At 34.9% G+C, this 19,856-nt stretch overlaps 1 protein-coding gene across 3 annotated transcripts in view; it reads right to left on the minus strand.

Moving 5' to 3' along the window:
- MID1 (midline 1) overlaps positions 1 to 19,856 on the minus strand; it is a 297,353-nt gene that overhangs the window by 34,426 nt on the left and 243,071 nt on the right. For all 3 annotated transcript variants that reach the window (XM_053706462.1, XM_053706460.1, XM_053706461.1), the window contains one exon: positions 5,677 to 5,838. In XM_053706462.1, coding sequence (XP_053562437.1) covers positions 5,677 to 5,838 — 162 coding nt within the window. The remainder of the gene's footprint in view (positions 1 to 5,676; positions 5,839 to 19,856) is intronic.

The raw sequence follows: 19,856 nt of genomic DNA on the forward strand, positions 1-19,856 counted from the left end.
TTACAATTCTGGAGTAGACTTTCCCTTTAAAGAAACATCTCTTATTCACTATAGGTAATATTATATTGGATATAGTGACTGAGAGAATATAAGATAGCAATTTATAATGAAAATGTTTATTCCAAGGTAGTTTGCGAAAAGAGGTCACAATTTAAGGCTAGAAGAAATTATTTTTAATCAGCAGCAACATAAACGTTTTTTCACTTTATTTTTTTTTTTCTTCAAATTATGGAACTCATAGCATAAGGAGGTAGTGAATGCCAATCACTTAGATACATTTAAAAATGTCTTAGATAAATTTCTGGCTAAAACAGAATCCAAGGATATGATTGCTTTTATTAAATGGGTCAGTTTTCTAATTCAATTGGTAGCTTCTTTATAGTAAAGCTGTATAGGTTGAACTTGATGGACTTCTGTCTTTTTTTAACCGCGTCTACTATGTTACTATGAATGTAAAAACAAATATTTTTAGTGCCAATATAAAAAAAACTAAAGTGGGAAAATCTCAGAATACACAGCCTGAAACTTTTACCTAATAATATTTTATTGTTTAGAAAGTTCATCCACAAGCCATAAAGCTGATGACATTCAAAAATGTCCACAAACATCCAATGTTAAAGAGTCCTTGGAGAAATTAAACTTGTAACTAATTTCCAAAATAACATCTTTGCTGTCCAAAAATGTAAATTCTGTGGAAACTTACATGCATGATGTGGCTACAGATTCTGCTTAATTCACCCTTTCTAGTTATTTTGGCCTCCCTAACAATTTCACCAGTGCTATCCTATACTGATTGGGTTACCTCCTAGGACCTAGACAGTATTTTTCATTGTAGATAATAAAGAATACATATAGACATAAAGAGCCTGTTAAAGGGACAGTCTACTTCAGAATTGTTATATTTTAAAAAGATAGATAATCCCTTTATTACCCATTCTCCATTTTTGCATGGTTATATTAATATACTTTTTACCTCTGTGATTACCTTGTAACTAAACCTCTGCAGACGGACCCTTATTTTAGTTCTTTTGACAGATTTGCATTTTAGCCAATTAGTGCTGACTCATAAGTAACTGCACGGGTAGTGAGCACAATCTTATCTATATGGAACACATGAACTAGCACTGTCTAGCTGTGAAAAACTGTCAAAATGCAGTGAGATAAGACGTGGCCTAACAAGGCTTAGAAATTAGCATATGAGCCTACCTAGGTTAAAGGGACATAAAACCCATTTTTTCTTTCATGATTCAGATAGAGTAAGTCATTTTAAACAACTTTCCAATTTACTTTTATTATCTAATATTGTTGTGCTCTTTTTCACCTGATGTGCTCAGCTAGCTCCTAGTAGTGCATTGCTGCTTCTTCAACAAAGGATACCAAGAGAATGAAGCAAAACAGATAATAGAAGTAAATTGGAAAGTTGTTTAAAACAGTATTCTCTTTCTGGATCATGAAAAATCATTTTGGTTTACAGGTCCCTTTAAGCTTTCAACAAAAAATACAGAGAGAACAAACAAATTTGACGATAAAAGTAAATTGGAAAGTTTTTTTTAAAATCGCATGCCCTATCTGAATCATGAAATTTTGATTTTGAATAGACTGTAACTTTAAGGTGAATTTTATAAGTATGTGGGAATCTACTCAAATAAAATAAATCATTTCAAATCAGTAATACAGGGTTTAGCTTCTTAGTTATGATGTATAATTATACTGCATATGGAAATATTTATACATGAAATTTGACAACTATATATTAAGTTAATTCCCAAAAGCTCACTCATCTCTCCACACTCAGGGGTGGCATCAAGTGGTCTGGGAAGTCAAAGCATTAAAGGAGCAATCCAGAGGTCTAGAGAGAGTTGGACATTGTTAAGCAAGATTTAGGCAGCCTTGGGATAATCTATATGAAAACCTCATATGAGAGGAAAAGAGTGAGAGTAAAACAGAGTTCTCAAATCACTACCATTGTGCAAACTGGTAGTTGGCTGACCGCTCTGCTGATGAAAGAGAGACTGATTTTTTCCCAGTGGAAGCCTCTCACACAAGGTTATAAAAAGCAAAATAGAACCAAACAAATATATTGATTCAAGGTTCTAGATCTTAAACTGCACCCAGAAAGTCTGCTGTCATTTTATTTTTACTAGATATATTGTGTTACATAAATAATAAGGCATTACTGTGTCTGAAATAAAGATACAAAATGATTGGTAATATAATTAACCTGATTAGAAGATAGGACATGTTCCTAATATTTCATACTTGGCTAAAGCAGATATATTTTTTGTGGGTAATGAAAAACTGTGTTAAAAGCAGGTACTTGTAAATGCAAGGAGTGAGTGTTTTTGCCAGATACAAATTGTTCCTTTTTAATGTTGGGCCAAAATATAATTCTGCTTGTTTAAACTGCTTTGCTAGGCACGAATCTTTATCGTTAGTATATGTTTTAAAAATAAGTCAGTGATTTATTTAATTTGTTCTTTGACATTAAGGATTACAAACAACCGAACAGATGGGAATATTTCAAATATTCTTTTTTGTCTTGTAGATTTAAGTGAAGGTTATACAAAAATGCTCATTTAGCACATCAAACCAGCACCATATTATCATGCATATTTACCACTCAAGGTATTTTATTATTAACTATTGCAAAAAAGATGTGGTTAACTTATCACAGTAAATCTGTGCATGGAATTTATTATACAAGACCTCCAAAATTTAAGGAATGTGTTTGCAGTTTAATAATCGTCACTTGATAAAAAAATGCCAAAATTAATTATTACTATACTACAGCTGGTAGCAAGTAAAGAACATGCAAATCGAAATTTGTGACATTAGCTTTAAAGTTGGCTGCATTTGACTGCAGGTGTGCATATCCTTTTCCTTTGGAATATAGATATCTATCTATCTATCTATCTATCTATCTATATCTATCTAGCTCTATCTTTCTATCTATATATATCTATATATACAGTATCTCACAAAAGTGAGTACACCCCTCACATTTTTGTAAATATTTTATTATATCTTTTCATGTGACAACACTGAAGAAATTACACTTCACTACAATGTAAAGTAGTGAGTGTACAGCCTGTATAACAGTGTAAATGTGCTGTCCCCTCAAAATAACTCAACACACAGCCATTAATGTCTAAATCGTTGGCAACAAAAGTGAGTATACCCTTAAGTGGAAATGTCCAAATTGGGCCCAAAGTGTCAATATTTTGTGTGGCCACTATTATTTTCCAGCACTGCCTTAACCCTCTTTGGCATGGAGTTCACCAGAGCTTCACAGGTTGCCACTGGAGTCCTCTTCCACTCCTTCACGAAGACAACACGGAGCTGGTGGATGTTAGAGACCTTGCGCTCCCCCACCTTCCATTTGAAAATGCCCTACAAATGCTCGATAGGGCTTAGGTCTGGAGACATGCTTGGCCAATCCATCAACTATACCCTCAGCTTCTTTAGCAGGGCAGTAGTCATCTTGGAGGTCTGCTTGGGGTCATTATCATGTTGGAATACTGCCCTGCGGCTCAGTCTCCGAAGGGAGGGGATCATGCTCTGCTTCAGTATGTCACAGTACATGTTGGCATCCATGGTTCCCTCAATGAACTGTAGCTCCCCAGTGCAGGCAGCACTCATGCAGGCCCAGACCATGACACTCCCACCACCATGCTTGACTGTAGGCAAGACACACTTGTCTTTGTACTCCTCACCTGGTTGCCGCCACACACGCTTGACACAATCTGAACCAAATAAGTTTATCTTGGTCTCATTGGACCACAGTACATGGTTCCAGTAATCCATGTCCTTAGTCTGCTTGTCTTCAGCAAACTGTTTTCAGACTTTTTTGTGCATCATCTTTAGAAGAGGCTTTCTTTCTGGGAAGACAGCCATGCAGACCAATTTGATGCAGTGTGCGGCATATGGTCTGAGCACCGACAGGCTGACCCCCCACCCCTTCAACCTCTGCAGCAATGCTGGCAGCACTCATACGTCTATTTCACAAAGACAACCTCTTGAAATGACGCTGAGCACGTGCACTCAACTTCTTTGGTCGACCATAGCGAGGCCTGATCTGAGTGGAGCCTGTCCTGTGAAATCACTGTATGGTCTTGCCCACCATGCTGCAGCTCAGTTTCAGGGTTTTGGCAATCTTCTTATAGCCTAGGCCATCTTCATTTAGAGCAACAATTCTTTTTTTCATATCCTCAGAGAGTTCTTTGCCATGAGGTGCCACGTTGAACTTCCAGTGACCAGTATGAGAGAGTGTGAGAGCGATAACACCAAATTTAACACACCTGCTTCCCATTCACACCTGAGACCTTGTAACACTATCGAGTCACATGACACCGGGAGGAAAAATGGCTAATTGGGCCTAATTTGGACATTTCCACTTAGGGGTCTACTCACTTTTGATGGCAACGGTTTAGACATTAATGGCTGTGTGTTGAGTTATTTTGAGGGGACAGCAAATATACACTTTTATACAGGCTGTACACTCATTACTTTACATTGTAGCAAAGTGTCATTTCTTCAGTGTTGTCACATGAAAAGATATAATAAAATATTTACAGAAATGCGAGGGGTGTACTCACTTTTGTGAGATACTTTATATTATATATATATATATATATATATATATATATATTTATATATATATCTCAAAATAAGAAGAGCATTGCATTGAGCAATGATACTTTTTTATTGGACTAACTATATATTTATGAGATGACAAGCTTTCAGAAGAATGTCTTCCTTTTTTAAGTCTGAAGCAATACTCACCAATTTGATGGAATTTACAGATTATATCTTAAAATACAGGCTAAAAAGATAGAAAGTGTTACAGAGGTCTGAATGCAGGGGGAAGAGGGGGTGTCATAAAAATCATGATGGGGGTTTAGGAGACAGACAGATAGTGGTAGTAAGATAACAGGCAGGGGAAATATATGGTTATACACAAAGCATATACTAACATAAAGTTATATATATATATGTATATGCTTTGTGTATAACCATATATTTCCCCTGTCTGTTATCTTTTACTGACTATCTGCCTGTCTCCTAAACCCCCATCATGAATTTCATGAATTTCATGATATCTATCTATCTCTCTCTCTCTTAAGCACAGTCATAATGTTAGTATAAAGTACATTGTTTTGCAGTTGTTATCAGTGAAAGCCAATTAGGGACATATATGTAGCATGTTTAGCCTTGAAAAGTAAGCAGGGTTCTGAGAATTAGAAAATCATCTGTTTCTGAACTGAATTACATGAGAAGAGAGTAAAATAAATGATAAATATATTGAAAGTTGTACAGCTAATTAATCATTTTATATAAAAATCTCAAGTTGCTTACTGTCGCTTTTTAAGCCAACTATTTCAGTCAGATTATCCTAACATTTAATTATAAAAATAACGCTTTTTTTAAAAAAATTTTTTAAACGTACGCAATTTCAGAAGGGATTTAAAACTTAATCTAGACCAATTTGTCTTCACAGACACTGACCAATTACAAAGTTATCCCTGGCCTTAGTGTTAGCATGTTTCACATGAGAAAATTATGCTTAAAAGTTTCTTTGTTTCTTTTAGGAACTCATAGTACATTTGGCCAATCTTCTAGCACTACAAATAAAAGGGAAAAAATCAGCATAAAGCAGATACAATCAAGCGTGCTTACTGTTTGTCTTTAGTTTGCCAGGTTCACTGTTTCGACTGCCGGCTTGATTAATGGCCTTAACAATGAAGATGTACTTGGTGCCGCTCTGTAGACCATGCACCGTGTAATGGTTCTGTTTGATATTTGGAACAATCATCCAGCTGTCGGCTGAGTTACACAAACCTACAAGTTCAAGGAAACTCATTAATCATATTGCATTCATCACAGAAAAATAAAATACTCCGATGTTTCTATGTATTTACTTTGCAATCTGTTTGAGAAGCTGAAAAGATACGTCACAACCCATTTCTACAATATCCTTTTACTTTCTGAAGTGCCTTAACTTTTCCAGGTGTACTTGACCTTGCAGAAAAAAAAACTTTTCTTCCGCCTCTAAATGGTTTCAACCTTTTCAACTTTCCAATAATTGCACCTTAACCATGAAAGGAATTTTCATTGAAAAGAAAACAATTCAACAGTATGTTCTGCATGTATCCCACTGTAATACAGCAGGATGAAAACTGAATGGTATAATGCTTAAAAGGTTTATCAAATCAAGTAGACATTTGCATTACAAGGTTATGCTAGGTACGATACAAGTGCTAAGTTCTGAAATGCACGCAAATTTGTAAGTCAACTCTTATGTAGATACACTTTATAAATGGGGAAAAATAAATATTAAAGTAAAAGTATTTAAATTCTTTATACAAAATTGCCATGGTCTATTGTCGATTCATTCCTTTTGTGTTGTTCTGTGTCATGAAGATCAAGAATATTATATATCTATACAATGCTCAGAAAGACATTAGCAAGGCAGAAAGCAATTTGTAAAATCTATAATTTTATTTCACAATGTAAAATGTATAATACAGCTATAAGAATGCTACATGCTTTTATGGTTACAAACTTGATTTATTTTCTCCTCTGTTTTAAAAATGACAAATTGTATGGCCCAGCAAATATTTTCAGAGTTGTCAAGTCACACTGTGTGACACACTACTCTAGGTCTGTTCTCCAGATCGCAATACAGATCAGTTAATTTTATACTATTAAACAAAAAATCTTTTCCTGTGGGATCAACCAGGCTCAGAAATACCAACAAATTTGAATTAATCATATTTAACTTATTTCAGTAAAAGCACTAAATTGTTATTTAAAGAGACACAATAGTCAAAAAATAACATGCACTTATTCGCTAGAGCATGTCATTTTAAGAATAGTGACCCTCCACTAGTGTGTTTAACCCCCACAAAGGGGTTGAACACACAGTAGAAGTACCCCTTGAGACCGCAGAGAATTGCTGGTTCTGTGCAGAACCTCTGCTAATCCAATCAGCAGAGCTAGTTGCACAGCTGAGTCATGCAACCAGTGCTGCTGGTTGGATCAGGGGCGCTTTCAGCTTAGGACCAGCAGTGCTCTCTGGGTCCTTAGCAGTACTTCTACTGTGTGTTTAACCTATTTGTAAGGGCTAAACACATAGTAGTATAGGGTCGCTAGTCTTAAATGACACGTTCTAATTTATTACTGGATATCATTTTATCAACTATTATGGCCCTAACTATATTAACTAGATTATCAGATACTAGAAAAAATAGATTATCAAAATTATGAATAGGAATCAATATTATGTTTTTACTGATCTATTAACAACTATACAAATATTGTTAACATAACTGCCACCAGCAAATACAAGGCTTAAAGGGACACTAAACCCAAAATGTTTCTTTCAGATTCATATAGAGCATGCAATTTTAAGCAACTTTCTAATATACTCCTATTATCAATTTTTCTTCGTTCTCTTGCTATCTTTATTTAAAAAAGCAGAAAGAAAAGCTTTGGAGCCGACCCATTTTAGGTTGAGAACCTGGGTTGCACTTGCTGATTGGATGGCTAAATGTAGCCACCAATCAGCAAGCCCTATCCAGGGTACTGAACCGCAAATAGGCCGGCTCCAAAGCTTTCATTCCTGCTTTTTCAAATAAAGATACCAAGAGAATGAAGAAAATTTGATAATAGGAGTAAATTAGAAAATTTCTTAAAATTGCATGCTCTATCTAAATCATGAAAGAAACTATTTAGGTTTACTATCCCTTTAAAGGGACACTGAACACAAACACTTTCAGATAGAGCATGCAATTTTAAGCAACTTTCTAATTTACTCCTATTATCAATTTTTCTTAATTATCTTGCTATCTTTATTTGAAAAGCAAGAATGTAAGTTTAGAAGCCAGCCCATTTTTGGTTCACAACCTGGGTTGTGCTTGCTAATTGGCGGCTAAATGCACCCACCAATAAACAAGTGCTGCCCAGGGTGCTAAAGCTAAAATTGTCTGGCTCCGTAGCTTAGATGTCTTCTTTTTCAAATAAAGATAGCAAGAGAACAAAGAAAAATTGATAATAGGAGTAAATTAGAAAGTTGCTTAAAATGTTATGCTCTATCTAAATCATGAAAATAAAAAAATTGGGTTTAGTATCCCTTTAAGAAATAAATTATATGATATATTATTATATGTATACTATTATTAAGATTATGGACAGTGCTTTATTTTAAAAAATAAAATAAAAAAATTATTTGCGATAAATTGTAAAATCGTCCCACTCCATAATATAATATAAATTTGTCTTGCTTTCAGATAAAAACATACTTTCAGATCTGCTAATGAAAGAGGTCGTGGGAAAGAAACTGTAAGCATTTTATTTCTGGCTATAATGCACTGAACCATACAAGTAACTTCATTTCAAAGCAGTAGAAAGTACTTTTTGGATCATGTATCAAATGTTTCCAGACTCTGCTTTCTGCATCTGTTGCTGGACAAAGGTCAATAAAATAAAAATGATGGTTGTAAGATACCTTCTGAGATGACAAATCCTTAAAGGGACAGTTCACCCCAAAATTTTCTCCCCTTTAAATTGTTCCCAATGATTCATTTTACCTGCTGGAGTGTTTTAAATTGTTTACAAGTAGCTCCTTTACCACTAATTTGGCATTTGAAATAGCTGATTTAGCCTGCGGTATCCCAAACTATACTAAAAGTTTATATACTGGCGTATATTCTATTGAATAACCTAAGTAAACACAGCCAACAGAAGAGATTACACTCTCAGTGGGGGGCATGATAGTTAAGTAATAAAATTATAATTTTCCATTGTTCTCTCTAAGTATTGAGCTTTGGTTTTCTAGACAAATATGAGATAAGGAAGCAAGTGTGTGTACACAAAGTGATACACAAAGTGATAACATAATGAGATCTGATATTACCTGAAGCTCAACCCATTGTAATAGGCTGTGGTTTAAAGCACAAAACCAGCTACTTCAGATACACAAATAAACCGAACAATGCAAATTCTTATACATTTTATACTCTGCAGCTGGTATAACAAGTCATTGAAAATACATTCATATAAAAACAATTTTACAGTGTACTGTCCCTTTAAAGAAACAGTATACCCTAATTTTCAAATAACTGCATGCAATATAGACACTACTATAAAGAAGAATATACACAGATACTGATCTAAAAATCCAGTATAAAACTTTTTAAAAACTTACATTATAGCACAGTTGATGAGGTTAGACTGGGACACCCACTTAAAAGGGCTGAGAAAGTAGGAAGATCAGACAATCCCCCGCATATGAGAAGCCCCAATACACAAAAGGAACAAACAGTAGTCTGTAGACATCAGTCTACATCTAATACTTTGGGAGTCTGAAAATCAGCACAATGTTATTAAAAAATCAGAAAAACTATACATTGTTACAAAAACACTCCCAGATGGGCTATATGAATGGATCATCTACAAAACATGTATTCAAAGGAAAATCTTGTGTACAATGTCCCTTTGATAGGACATTAAAGTCTTATTTGTCTCTATTTATCTAACAATCTATCTCATCTAATTTATCTGTCTGTCATTATTCAATGCATCACAACGCATTTACATGCAAAATAAAATGTTTTGCACATAACATACTGCAGCCTCTCCATGGGAGTAGAAAAACTGCAATTTTCATATTTAAACTACAGGAAAAGCAGGCACAATAAATAATAGAAGCACATTACAAAGCTGTTTTGCTGTGCATAATTAAACATGTTATTGGGAATAGTTACTTAGACTGAGATTGACTTATCCTCATGTGAACAGACTAAGGATCCATATGCGATACCTTTAAAAAAAACATTGTAGTGCACTCTAATTTGCATATTAAATGACAGGCAGTGTCATAATATAAAGAAACCTGTGGTAATATACACATTTTCCTTTTAAATGTTCATTTTTAAAGGGGTATAAAAAAAAGATAAAGTTCTAATGTGTTTGGCCATTTTATTATTTCAGTGTTGCTGAATATAACTGCGTGTTTAACTCCTGTGAGTAGGTTAAACACATAGGAAAAGTCAGCTCCAGGGCAGAAGTCACCACCTCTTAAAATGGCATGATCTATCTGAATCATAAAAGTTTCATTTTGACTTTCTGGGACCTACCTGAACTTATAGATAGATTTATGTCTGTTTAACTCATATTCCTAGTGGAAGAATGCTCTCTCACAGTAGTCTGGAGAATTGTAATTTGATGACTCAAATTTTCCAAAATCCTGGCATATTTGCTAACCTTGCAAACTATGACCTTACTTCTTAAAAATACATTGTAAAAACTGTTTTTAGTAAACAAAGAAGTTTATAAACACCAGAAGACTTGGTTCATCTACAACTTAGTATAAATAAAACATTTTTTTTTAATTTCCTTGTTACAATGTTAAAGATTTTGCCCCCTTTTTATGCTATTTAAAGCGACAGTAAAACCATAATTAGACATTCGTGATTTACACAGAGCATACAATTTTAAACAACTTTCCAATGTACTTCTATTATTTAATTTGCTTCATTCTCTTGTTATTCTTTGCTGAAAAGTTTATCTAAGTAAGCTCAGGAGCAGCAAAGAACCTAGGTTCTAGCTGCTGATTGGTGGCGGCATATATATATATATATATATATATATATTGATTGTCATTGGCTCACCCATGTGGGAGAACAGTAGTGCATTGCTGCTCCTTCAACAAATTATACCAAGAGAATGAAGCTAATTTGACGATAGAAGTAAACTGGAAAGTTGTTTAAAATTGAATGTTCTAGCTAAATCATGAAAGAAAAATGTTAGGTTTCATGTCCCTTTAAGTCTGAGAATTGTGGATTTCTATTGGAAGACTGCAGAATAATGTAATTACAAGGGGTCTGCTGTCCCTTTAACTAAAAACTTCTAATTTAGTTTACTAAACCTCTTCAACTAGATTTTTATCCACTGCTTTTTATACATGACAGAACCATGTATTCTGATTGTCAGGACTTGGAGACATGTTATGATAAATCTATTAAAAAAGAACTCCTACAAATCTAAGATAATAACCTTGTAAAAATAAAACAGGACAGAGCAAACAAACACATTACTTTATAAAGACTTTCTTATTTTTTTGATTAAACAGAAATAAAAAAGGATACAACTAAATGCTGTAATGTAACAGAGCAGCTTATTTGTACACTTTATTGCCCCTTAAAGAGTATTTAACAAAATCAACATAGCATTTTACATTAGCAAGTTTAATAATGATGAAGCGGGAACAGAGCACATTCCTGCACTATATTACAAGCTATCTTTCATTATATAAATACTAATTTAAACACGAATAACATTAGGTACTGTGGAAACATTCAACAGTAGAATTGCTGTCAGGGTGCATCTATCATGAACTGCTACTTTAAATGGGATTCTGGGATATCACAGCTGTGAAATGCAAATGAATACAGGATGTGTGGGCTCCCAGTTGACAATACGCAGCCTCTACAATCTGGAGGTAATAATGTGGAAAGTTATTTCCTTTGGGCTTGATACTGACATATTCTACACACCGGATGGGATCAGTCCCAAATGCTAAATCTATATAACTGGAAGAGAAAAATAACCCTATTCAATTTGTACCATCTGATCCCATCTTTTTTTAATGAAATATATCAGAATTCCATAGCTAAAGGCTGTCCAGGAGAAAAGAATTTGGTCCTTGATCATATCTCAGAGCCAAGGGAGGAATGAGAAGAAATTTATTGGAAGGATCTACATCAAGCAGAGTGAGAGTAAAGGAGTGTTTGAGATCAAATATCATAAAAAAAGTAGTATAATGGGGAACTAATACTATTTCTATTTATGCTGCGTTGAGTAATTCTTGATTGAGAGGACCTCTGAGATACAGCTGGCAAAACACTTTGGCCCTTCACTTATTCATAGGAGAACATTATTGCAGTAACAAGTGACAACATTTCACCATTATTGCAAATATGTAATGTCAGAGAAACCAGTAATAGTGCATAGAAAGCTCATATTATCTGTTGTTCATTTGTTCAAGTTTTAAACATTAAAGGGACATTTTAATGGAAAAAAATACATACCCAGAATAAGAAGAGAACATACTGCATTACTGGCCCTTAGCTATCTATGAGGTTGATAATAATTTCTGAATGTCGGCCAGTAATTGGCAGTGTGTTTTTTCTGGTGATCACAATCACAAAATGTTTCTGCTGCTAATTCCCTTCAAGCTTGTTGTAAAAATAAATTTTTAACTTTTATTGATTGAACGGGTAGCATTTGCATCTTTTTTGGTGATGTGTCTTCCTAATATCATCTTATATGGCTGTAGCAATCTAAGTGTATTTTGCACCAATGCTACATTTTAAAACTTTTTGGGACACCTAGTAATAAGTCAAAAAGTGTTATCTGGTGGTTTATCAAGTCCTTTTTAGCCCTGGAATTTGAGGGTTGTTGCCAAAACAAACAAAACTGGCACACATTACATCTAGAGCCATTTTTCACAAAACCAATAATGAAAAGTGCTGGCAATAAAACTGAAAATGGCTGACTGACGCGTTTCGGCTCATGCCATCATCTGAGACCTAAACTCGTACTAATGCATAACATATTTATATCCAAAGTGTGCCTCTGACCCTAGTTATAGCAATCAAGCCCAGCAGTTTTTAAACCCTTTCATTACCTATAGTCTGCATGACAAATATAAACATATATTACTAAACATTTACAAGTAAAGACACAGTAAACAGTTGTACCTGTGTAGTATAAAGTTACTGCAATTCTGTGCAGTTAATATACTCATGTAATGCTGCACATTACAAAACTGCCAGGGCCCTGTAATATAGTAAATACAAATCTGTGGAAATAAGCATTCACTGGTCTTCTGCCATTCGTGACAAAAATTCTTTATTAAATTAATAAAGAATTTTTGTCATGGATGGCAGAAGACCAGTGAGTGCTTATTTCCACAGATTTATATACAGAAAAAAGTGACTGATCTGTCAACCTTGAAAAATCCTAACATGTTATCAACCCCCACAGTTTTAATGCCAGTAAAGGCACTAAACATATTGGTTACATTCCTGTTTAGGAGCAGCAAGTATTTTGAATTAGAGTATGTAAGTTTTGCTTTAGAATGTCCCTTTAAAATATCTGTAACATGCACAGAACAAAAGTAAGCACATGCTTGACAATGTTGTCATATATTTTACAGCACTGAGAAATCAGAGCTCCATCTATCCTCAGTTCAGTTTTTGTTAAAAAAGGAAGCTGTGCTACATTCATGCTGAATAAAAAAGGGTGATGTTTACAATGAATATACTTCTGAGGTAAAATGCTAAACAAGATTTTAACCCCAGGGCAGGGGTCCTCTTTTTCCTGTACCAATTTATATTGTGAAGTCAAATTCTAACATATTTCATGCCCCCATGATCATGAGGAATATAGCAACTTTACAAATAAATAATAATTTTAATCCAACACAGCATTTTAAGTGCTGAAAGATAATGTTCAGAACTAATTATTATAAAGCAATTAATCCCACAGAATTAGTGGGGTTTGTGACCCCTTATTAAAAAAAACCCTCTCTTTTTCAAATTAAAGGTCTAATTTCTCTTAAATTAAGTCAGAGGGGATATTTTGTAAAATGTGGGGTCACTGTAGCTTAATCAGAGAAGGAGAAACGTTTTCTGATAAAGAGCCCCTCTCTCTTAACAGTTTGGTTGCTGATTCAGGTTATCACATGCACTTCACACACAAACTAGGGTTCTCATGTGGTGCAGGGAATAATGTGCTCCAAAAGAGAAACTGCTTTTGCCTCTGGCCACTTTCTTATTGTGTGAGACACGCACTGTGATGATGTCACAACCTTAATTACATGCACAGTGTGATGATGTCACAAGTTAATTACAGGAATAACAAGAATGGGGAAGAAATAAAGGCACAATATAATAATGTACAGTACATGCATTATAACTTCCATTACATGCATTTTTGCAAAATACTTATATTGCCATATGTGGCAATGCACAATTTTCAGTCTTACATTACAAAATAAATAATGAAAATATATTGCAAGGTTCTTTTACTATGCATAAATAAGTATTTTATATTACAATCTCAGACTGTTTACCGTGAAAACTATTAGTGCAGTATCAGTTGTTATAAGATGAAAACTATTAGTGCAGTATCAGTTGTTATAAGATGAAAACTATTACTGCAGTATCAGTTGTTATAAGATGAAAACTATTACTGCAGTATCAGTTGTTATAAGATGAAAACTATTAGTGCAGTATCAGTTGTTATAAGATGAAAACTATTACTGCAGTATCAGTTGTTATAAGATGAAAACTATTAGTGCAGTATCAGTTGTTATAAGATGAAAACTATTAGTGCAGTATCAGTTGTTATAAGATGAAAACTATTACTGCAGTATCAGTTGTTATAAGATGAAAACTATTACTGCAGTATCAGTTGTTGTAAGATGAAAACTATTAGTGCAGTATCAGTTGTTATAAGATGAAAACTATTACTGCAGTATCAGTTGTTATAAGATGAAAACTATTAGTGCAGTATCAGTTGTTATAAGATGAAAACTATTACTGCAGTATCAGTTGTTATAAGATGAAAACTATTAGTGCAGTATCAGTTGTTATAAGATGAAAACTATTAGTGCAGTATCAGTTGTTATAAGATGAAAACTATTAGTGCAGTATCAGTTGTTATAAGATGAAAACTATTAGTGCAGTATCAGTTGTTATAAGATGAAAACTATTACTGCAGTATCAGTTGTTATAAGATGAAAACTATTACTGCAGTATCAGTTGTTATAAGATGAAAACTATTAGTGCAGTATCATTTGAGCACTATGGTTAATTAACTGATAAGGACAATACCCACAGCTCTTTTTGTGTTGAGGGGCACACGTAAAGCTAGACAAGAAATCATTGCTTTATTCATTGCCACAGGCATGGTTAAAAAAGACAACAAAAAAACAGTATCCCTTAAAAATGTCAAACTATCATAAAAAATAGAGATAATTTTTACCCAATATTCTAAAAGAAACGTTTCAGTTTTGAAGTAAAAGATATGCAGTGGTTGTGAGTTCATGCACAGAGAGCAAACAAATAAAGGTACAATTTCAGTAAAATTATCCTGTCCCTGCTTCAAGTGTCTCAGCAGCACATCTCTACAGCATCTTGTAATGTTAAAGCAACACTTCCTGCCTATTACCCTCTCATTTGGGAAGTGTACCAGTATATTTACTGCTTCGTTTCCATGGTAACTCTTGTTAAAGTCTTATTACAGAGATGCCACACAGTGTACTGCAAGACTTTCTCTTCATTTAGACAATAATGAAACAATAGCATCATTTTGAAGAAGTGATCTTAGTCCTGAACAGACCATTAAAATGAGGCCTTTAACGCTATAAAAATAAATTCTGTAAACCATCACTGCCAAGCTAAAAAAATAGTTATTCTGCTTTAATTTATAAAAAATATATTTGTCATTGACACAGTTATATTACACATCAGCTTGTGATTCAAGTAGCAGACCTCTGATGATTTCCTGAAGCCCTATTCTTTCTTAAAGAGCAGGAAACAATGTCACATGTTAAACTCTAGGGGTTACATCTCTTCTATTTTACCTAACAAAACACCTGCACTACTTCTCTGTTCTGCTTTCCAGCTTAATCCATTCTTTTCCACACACTGGACTGAAACACCTTTCCGGAACAAGACTTTAGGCTGCATTTATCAACTGCCGGACAGACAGTGTTTGCTCGCATGAACCTGTCCACCTGGAATCGCAGAATGCGGGCAACATATTGCAGCAATATGCTGCTGCCCATATTTAACAATGCCGCCCCCTGCTTGTCCTAGCCCAAGGGCAAGTGAGTAGGGGGTTCCTATGATTAAGTGCCGATAGTAGGCACAAAACGTGTAAGGATTATCTGTGGCTCCCCACCTTTTTGTATTTTTATGTGCTATCATTAAAAGTTATATTTTATATTTCAACACTGTTTTGTTGTGCGGCTGCTTTTTTCCTTTTTTATGTGAGTAGGGAGTTGTCAATCACCCCGGGGGGCGTATGTACCTTGGGTGATTTAATCCGCCAGCTAAAAGCTAGCGTACTGGTTAAAAAGCTGCAGCAATGACCCCCAGAGGTGCATACACAGCTTGATAAATGGAGGCCTTAGTGTTTAAAGGGACACTCAATCAAATTTAAACTTTAATTATTCAGATAGAGCATGCAATTTTAAACAAATTTCTAATTTAATTCCATTAACAAAATGTGCACAGTCTTTTTATATTTAAGCTTTTTGAGTCACCAGCTCCTACTGAGCATGTGCAAGAATAAGTGTGTATGCATTTGTGAATGGCTGATTGCTGTCACATGGTACGTGTATGCATTTGTGATTGGCTGATGGCTGTCACATGGTACAGGGGGGAGTGGAAAAAGACATAACTTTTAAAATTGTCAGAAACAAACTCTACTACTCATTTGAAGTTCAGACTAAGTGCTATTGCATTGTCTTGTTATCTTGCATTTGTTGATTATGTAAATCTACAGTGTTGACTGGTCCTTTAAATAGTCATATGTAGATCATCAATTTATAGTGTTATTATATCCAACAACCAAATTCTTAGGATTGTCTGTGTTTATTAGTAAAGCAGGGTGAGAGGGGCACTCGCCAGGGTCCTATGCTTTATGGGGCCCAACACTTTCATGGATGAGGGTATGGGAAGGTGCAATAAGCGACGGTTCTATGGAGGTGCTGGGGGTGTTATGCACCTCCAAATGCATGTGTAACTCCCTTGCTGATCTGAAAAGGGCTCCGCATATTATGTGTGCTGTGTCTTCCAACTTTTTTGCCACCTTTGTTAGCCCCCAAAATAGAAAATTTTAGCAGTACCACTGGGTGCAAAGTACAGCCTGTATTTAGTGTGCATTTTTTTCCTTCTGCTTGAAGCTAAAGGGATACTAAAGCCAATTTTTTTTCTTTCATGATTCAGATAGAGCATACAATTTAACTAACTTTCTAAGTTACTCCTATTATTAAATTGTCTTCCTTCTCTTGCTATCTTTATTTGAACAGCAAGAATGTAAGCTTTGGAGCCAGCTCATTTTTGGTTCAGCACCTGGGTAGCGCTTGCGGATTGGCAGCTAAATGTAGCCACCAGTCATCCAGGGTCTGAACCAAAAATGGGCCGGCTTCTTGGCTTAGATTCCTGCTTTTCAAATAAAGATAGTAAGAGAACGGAGAAAAATTGATAATAGGAGTAAATTAGAAAGTCGTTTAAAATTGCATGCTCTATATGAATCGTGAAATATTTTTTGTTTTTGTTTAGTGTCCCTTTAAGCTCTTAAAATGGGTCTGACACATTTTCTTCCTGGATATTTAGAAGCTATGATTTAATTTTATTCTACATTTTATTGTCTCTTTTGTTGAAATAAAAACAGTTTTTTATTCATTGATAAATATTAAAGGACTGTTAAATACAGTAGAATTGCATAATCAACAAATGCATAATAAAAAGACACTGAAATAGCACTTACAGTGAATTTGAAATGAGCAGTAGATATGTTTTTGACAAATATCAAAATGTATTATAAATTTGGCTGCCCCAATGTGACAGCCATCAACCAACCGACCTGTAACCAAAAATATCTCACAAACTGTAAATGTATATATTATTTTTAAACATGTTTAGCGGTTTTGCTTATTAAAGGGACAGACAGTCTACTCAAAATTAAACTTTCATGATTCAGATAGGGCATGACATTTTAAACAACTTTCCAATTTACTTTTTATCATTAAATTTGCTTTGTTACTTTGGTGGTATTTTTCAAAAGCTAAACCTAGGTAGGCTCAAAATGATTTCTAAACAGTTGAAAAACACATCTTAGCTCAGAGCATTTTGAAAGTTTTTCACAGTTAGACAGTACTAGTTCATGTGTGTCATATATTGTGCTCACTCCCGAGGAGTTATTTAGGATTCTGCACGGATTGGCTAAACTGCATGTCTGTCAAAAGCACTGAGATAAGGGGGCAGTCTGCAGAGGCTTAGATACAAGGTAATCACAGAGGTAAAAAGTATATTAATATAACTGTGTTGGTTATGTAAAACTGGGGAATGGGTAATAAAGGGGTTATTTATCTTTTTAAACAATAAAAATTCTGGTGTAGACTGTGGCCTCTATTTATCACAGGTCTTGCAGACCTGATCCGGCAGTGCGGATCAGGTCCGCAAGACCTCGCCGAATGCGGAGAGCAATACGCTCTCTGTATTCAGCATTGCACCAGCAGCTCACAAGAGCTGCTGGTGCAACGCCGCCCCCTGCTGACTCGCGGCCAATCGGCCGCCAGCAGGGAGGTGTCAATCAACCCAATCGTATTCTATCGGGTTGAATTGCGGTGATTCCTGTCCATTCGGAGCTTGATAGATAGACCCCTGTCCCTTTAACTGGAGTAACTTTGCAATTGATAAAGAAAAACAACAATGAAAATGAATGAAAATATTTTGGAATGTGCAGAATGTTAGCAGTAAGTCAGTAAGACACAATTATGTATACAACAGGCATTGACTGTACCCTAATCTAGAGTGGCACATGTGTGAGAAGGGAATTTATTTAAAAAATAAAATATTTTATTATTTTGTAATTTAGAATGTCGCTTTATTTCTCACTGCTGAAATGCATTGGAGTTTGTATATAACCCATGACTGTATACAAAAGCATCTATATATAATCTGCATAAAGTTTAGAGTTAAAAGCATTTCTTATAGTAACAATGCAAGAGAACAAACAAAGGAAGCATATGGCCTATTGTAAAGATATGATCCAAATATGTAAGAAAGGAAACTGCTCATTGAGAACGTCATCAAAGACATACAGCCCGAATACTATGTAAACTTTTACATTTTTTTAATACCCGTTACTGTGTCTCTTGCTAACCACAGTGTTGCAGACAGCCCTCGTACACTCCAAAATCTTGTCAAGCGTGAAATCCATGTCATGGCTAGCAATCTCTATCCTTGCTAAGGGTCAAAGATTATGCTTAGGTCTGGCTTAAGGGTCGGGGATTGCATTAGTGTTAACCCCTTGCATTCCACAGATAGTTGCAGAATATTGCTAAGCATCCAAGGGCTTACTGGTTGTTTGCCGCCTTGACAGAGAAGTTGCCTGCTATATTCCTGCCTTGATGACATTGCTACTGCCACATTCTGGACATGGACTGAAACAGAGATAACTTTAAACAAAAAACATTTTGCAAAAGGAAGTATCATTAAAAAAATCATATTGAATTTGAATTGCATTTGGATCTTTATTTTTCTATAAAGGGGCAGAAAATTCAAACTTAAACGTTCTTGGTTTAGATAGAAGTAAATGTGAATACTGCTGCCATAGTGTGGTAAATACATGTGCATGCTTCAGAGCTTCTATGTGCCTACCTATGATTATTGTTCAACAAAGGATAACAAAAGAATGAAGCTAGGTTGTTAAGATAAGTAAACTGGAACTTTTTTTTAATTACATACACAATCTGAACCATGAAAGTTTAATTTGAACCATTGCCCCTTTAACATCAAATGGTACTAATATTAAGTTATATTTTTCCATGAAAGTGTGTGACGTTGAGCTTGTTATTATCTTTATTTGTAATGTGCTAAAAGATTCCATGGTGCTATACAGCAGGCACAATAAATAAAGACAGGGAAGGCACAATGGGACAGAACGATTACAGGGCTCTGTTCCAGTGGTGGTGCCAGGGGAAGGGGGGGTACTGCTGCTTCCTATGTGCCCCCCCAACTGTGAAATTCACTCTCTTTTCCCACCACATCTCTGTA

This window comes from Bombina bombina, chromosome 3 (assembly GCF_027579735.1).
Source record: "Bombina bombina isolate aBomBom1 chromosome 3, aBomBom1.pri, whole genome shotgun sequence".
NCBI classification, from domain to species: domain Eukaryota; kingdom Metazoa; phylum Chordata; class Amphibia; order Anura; family Bombinatoridae; genus Bombina; species Bombina bombina.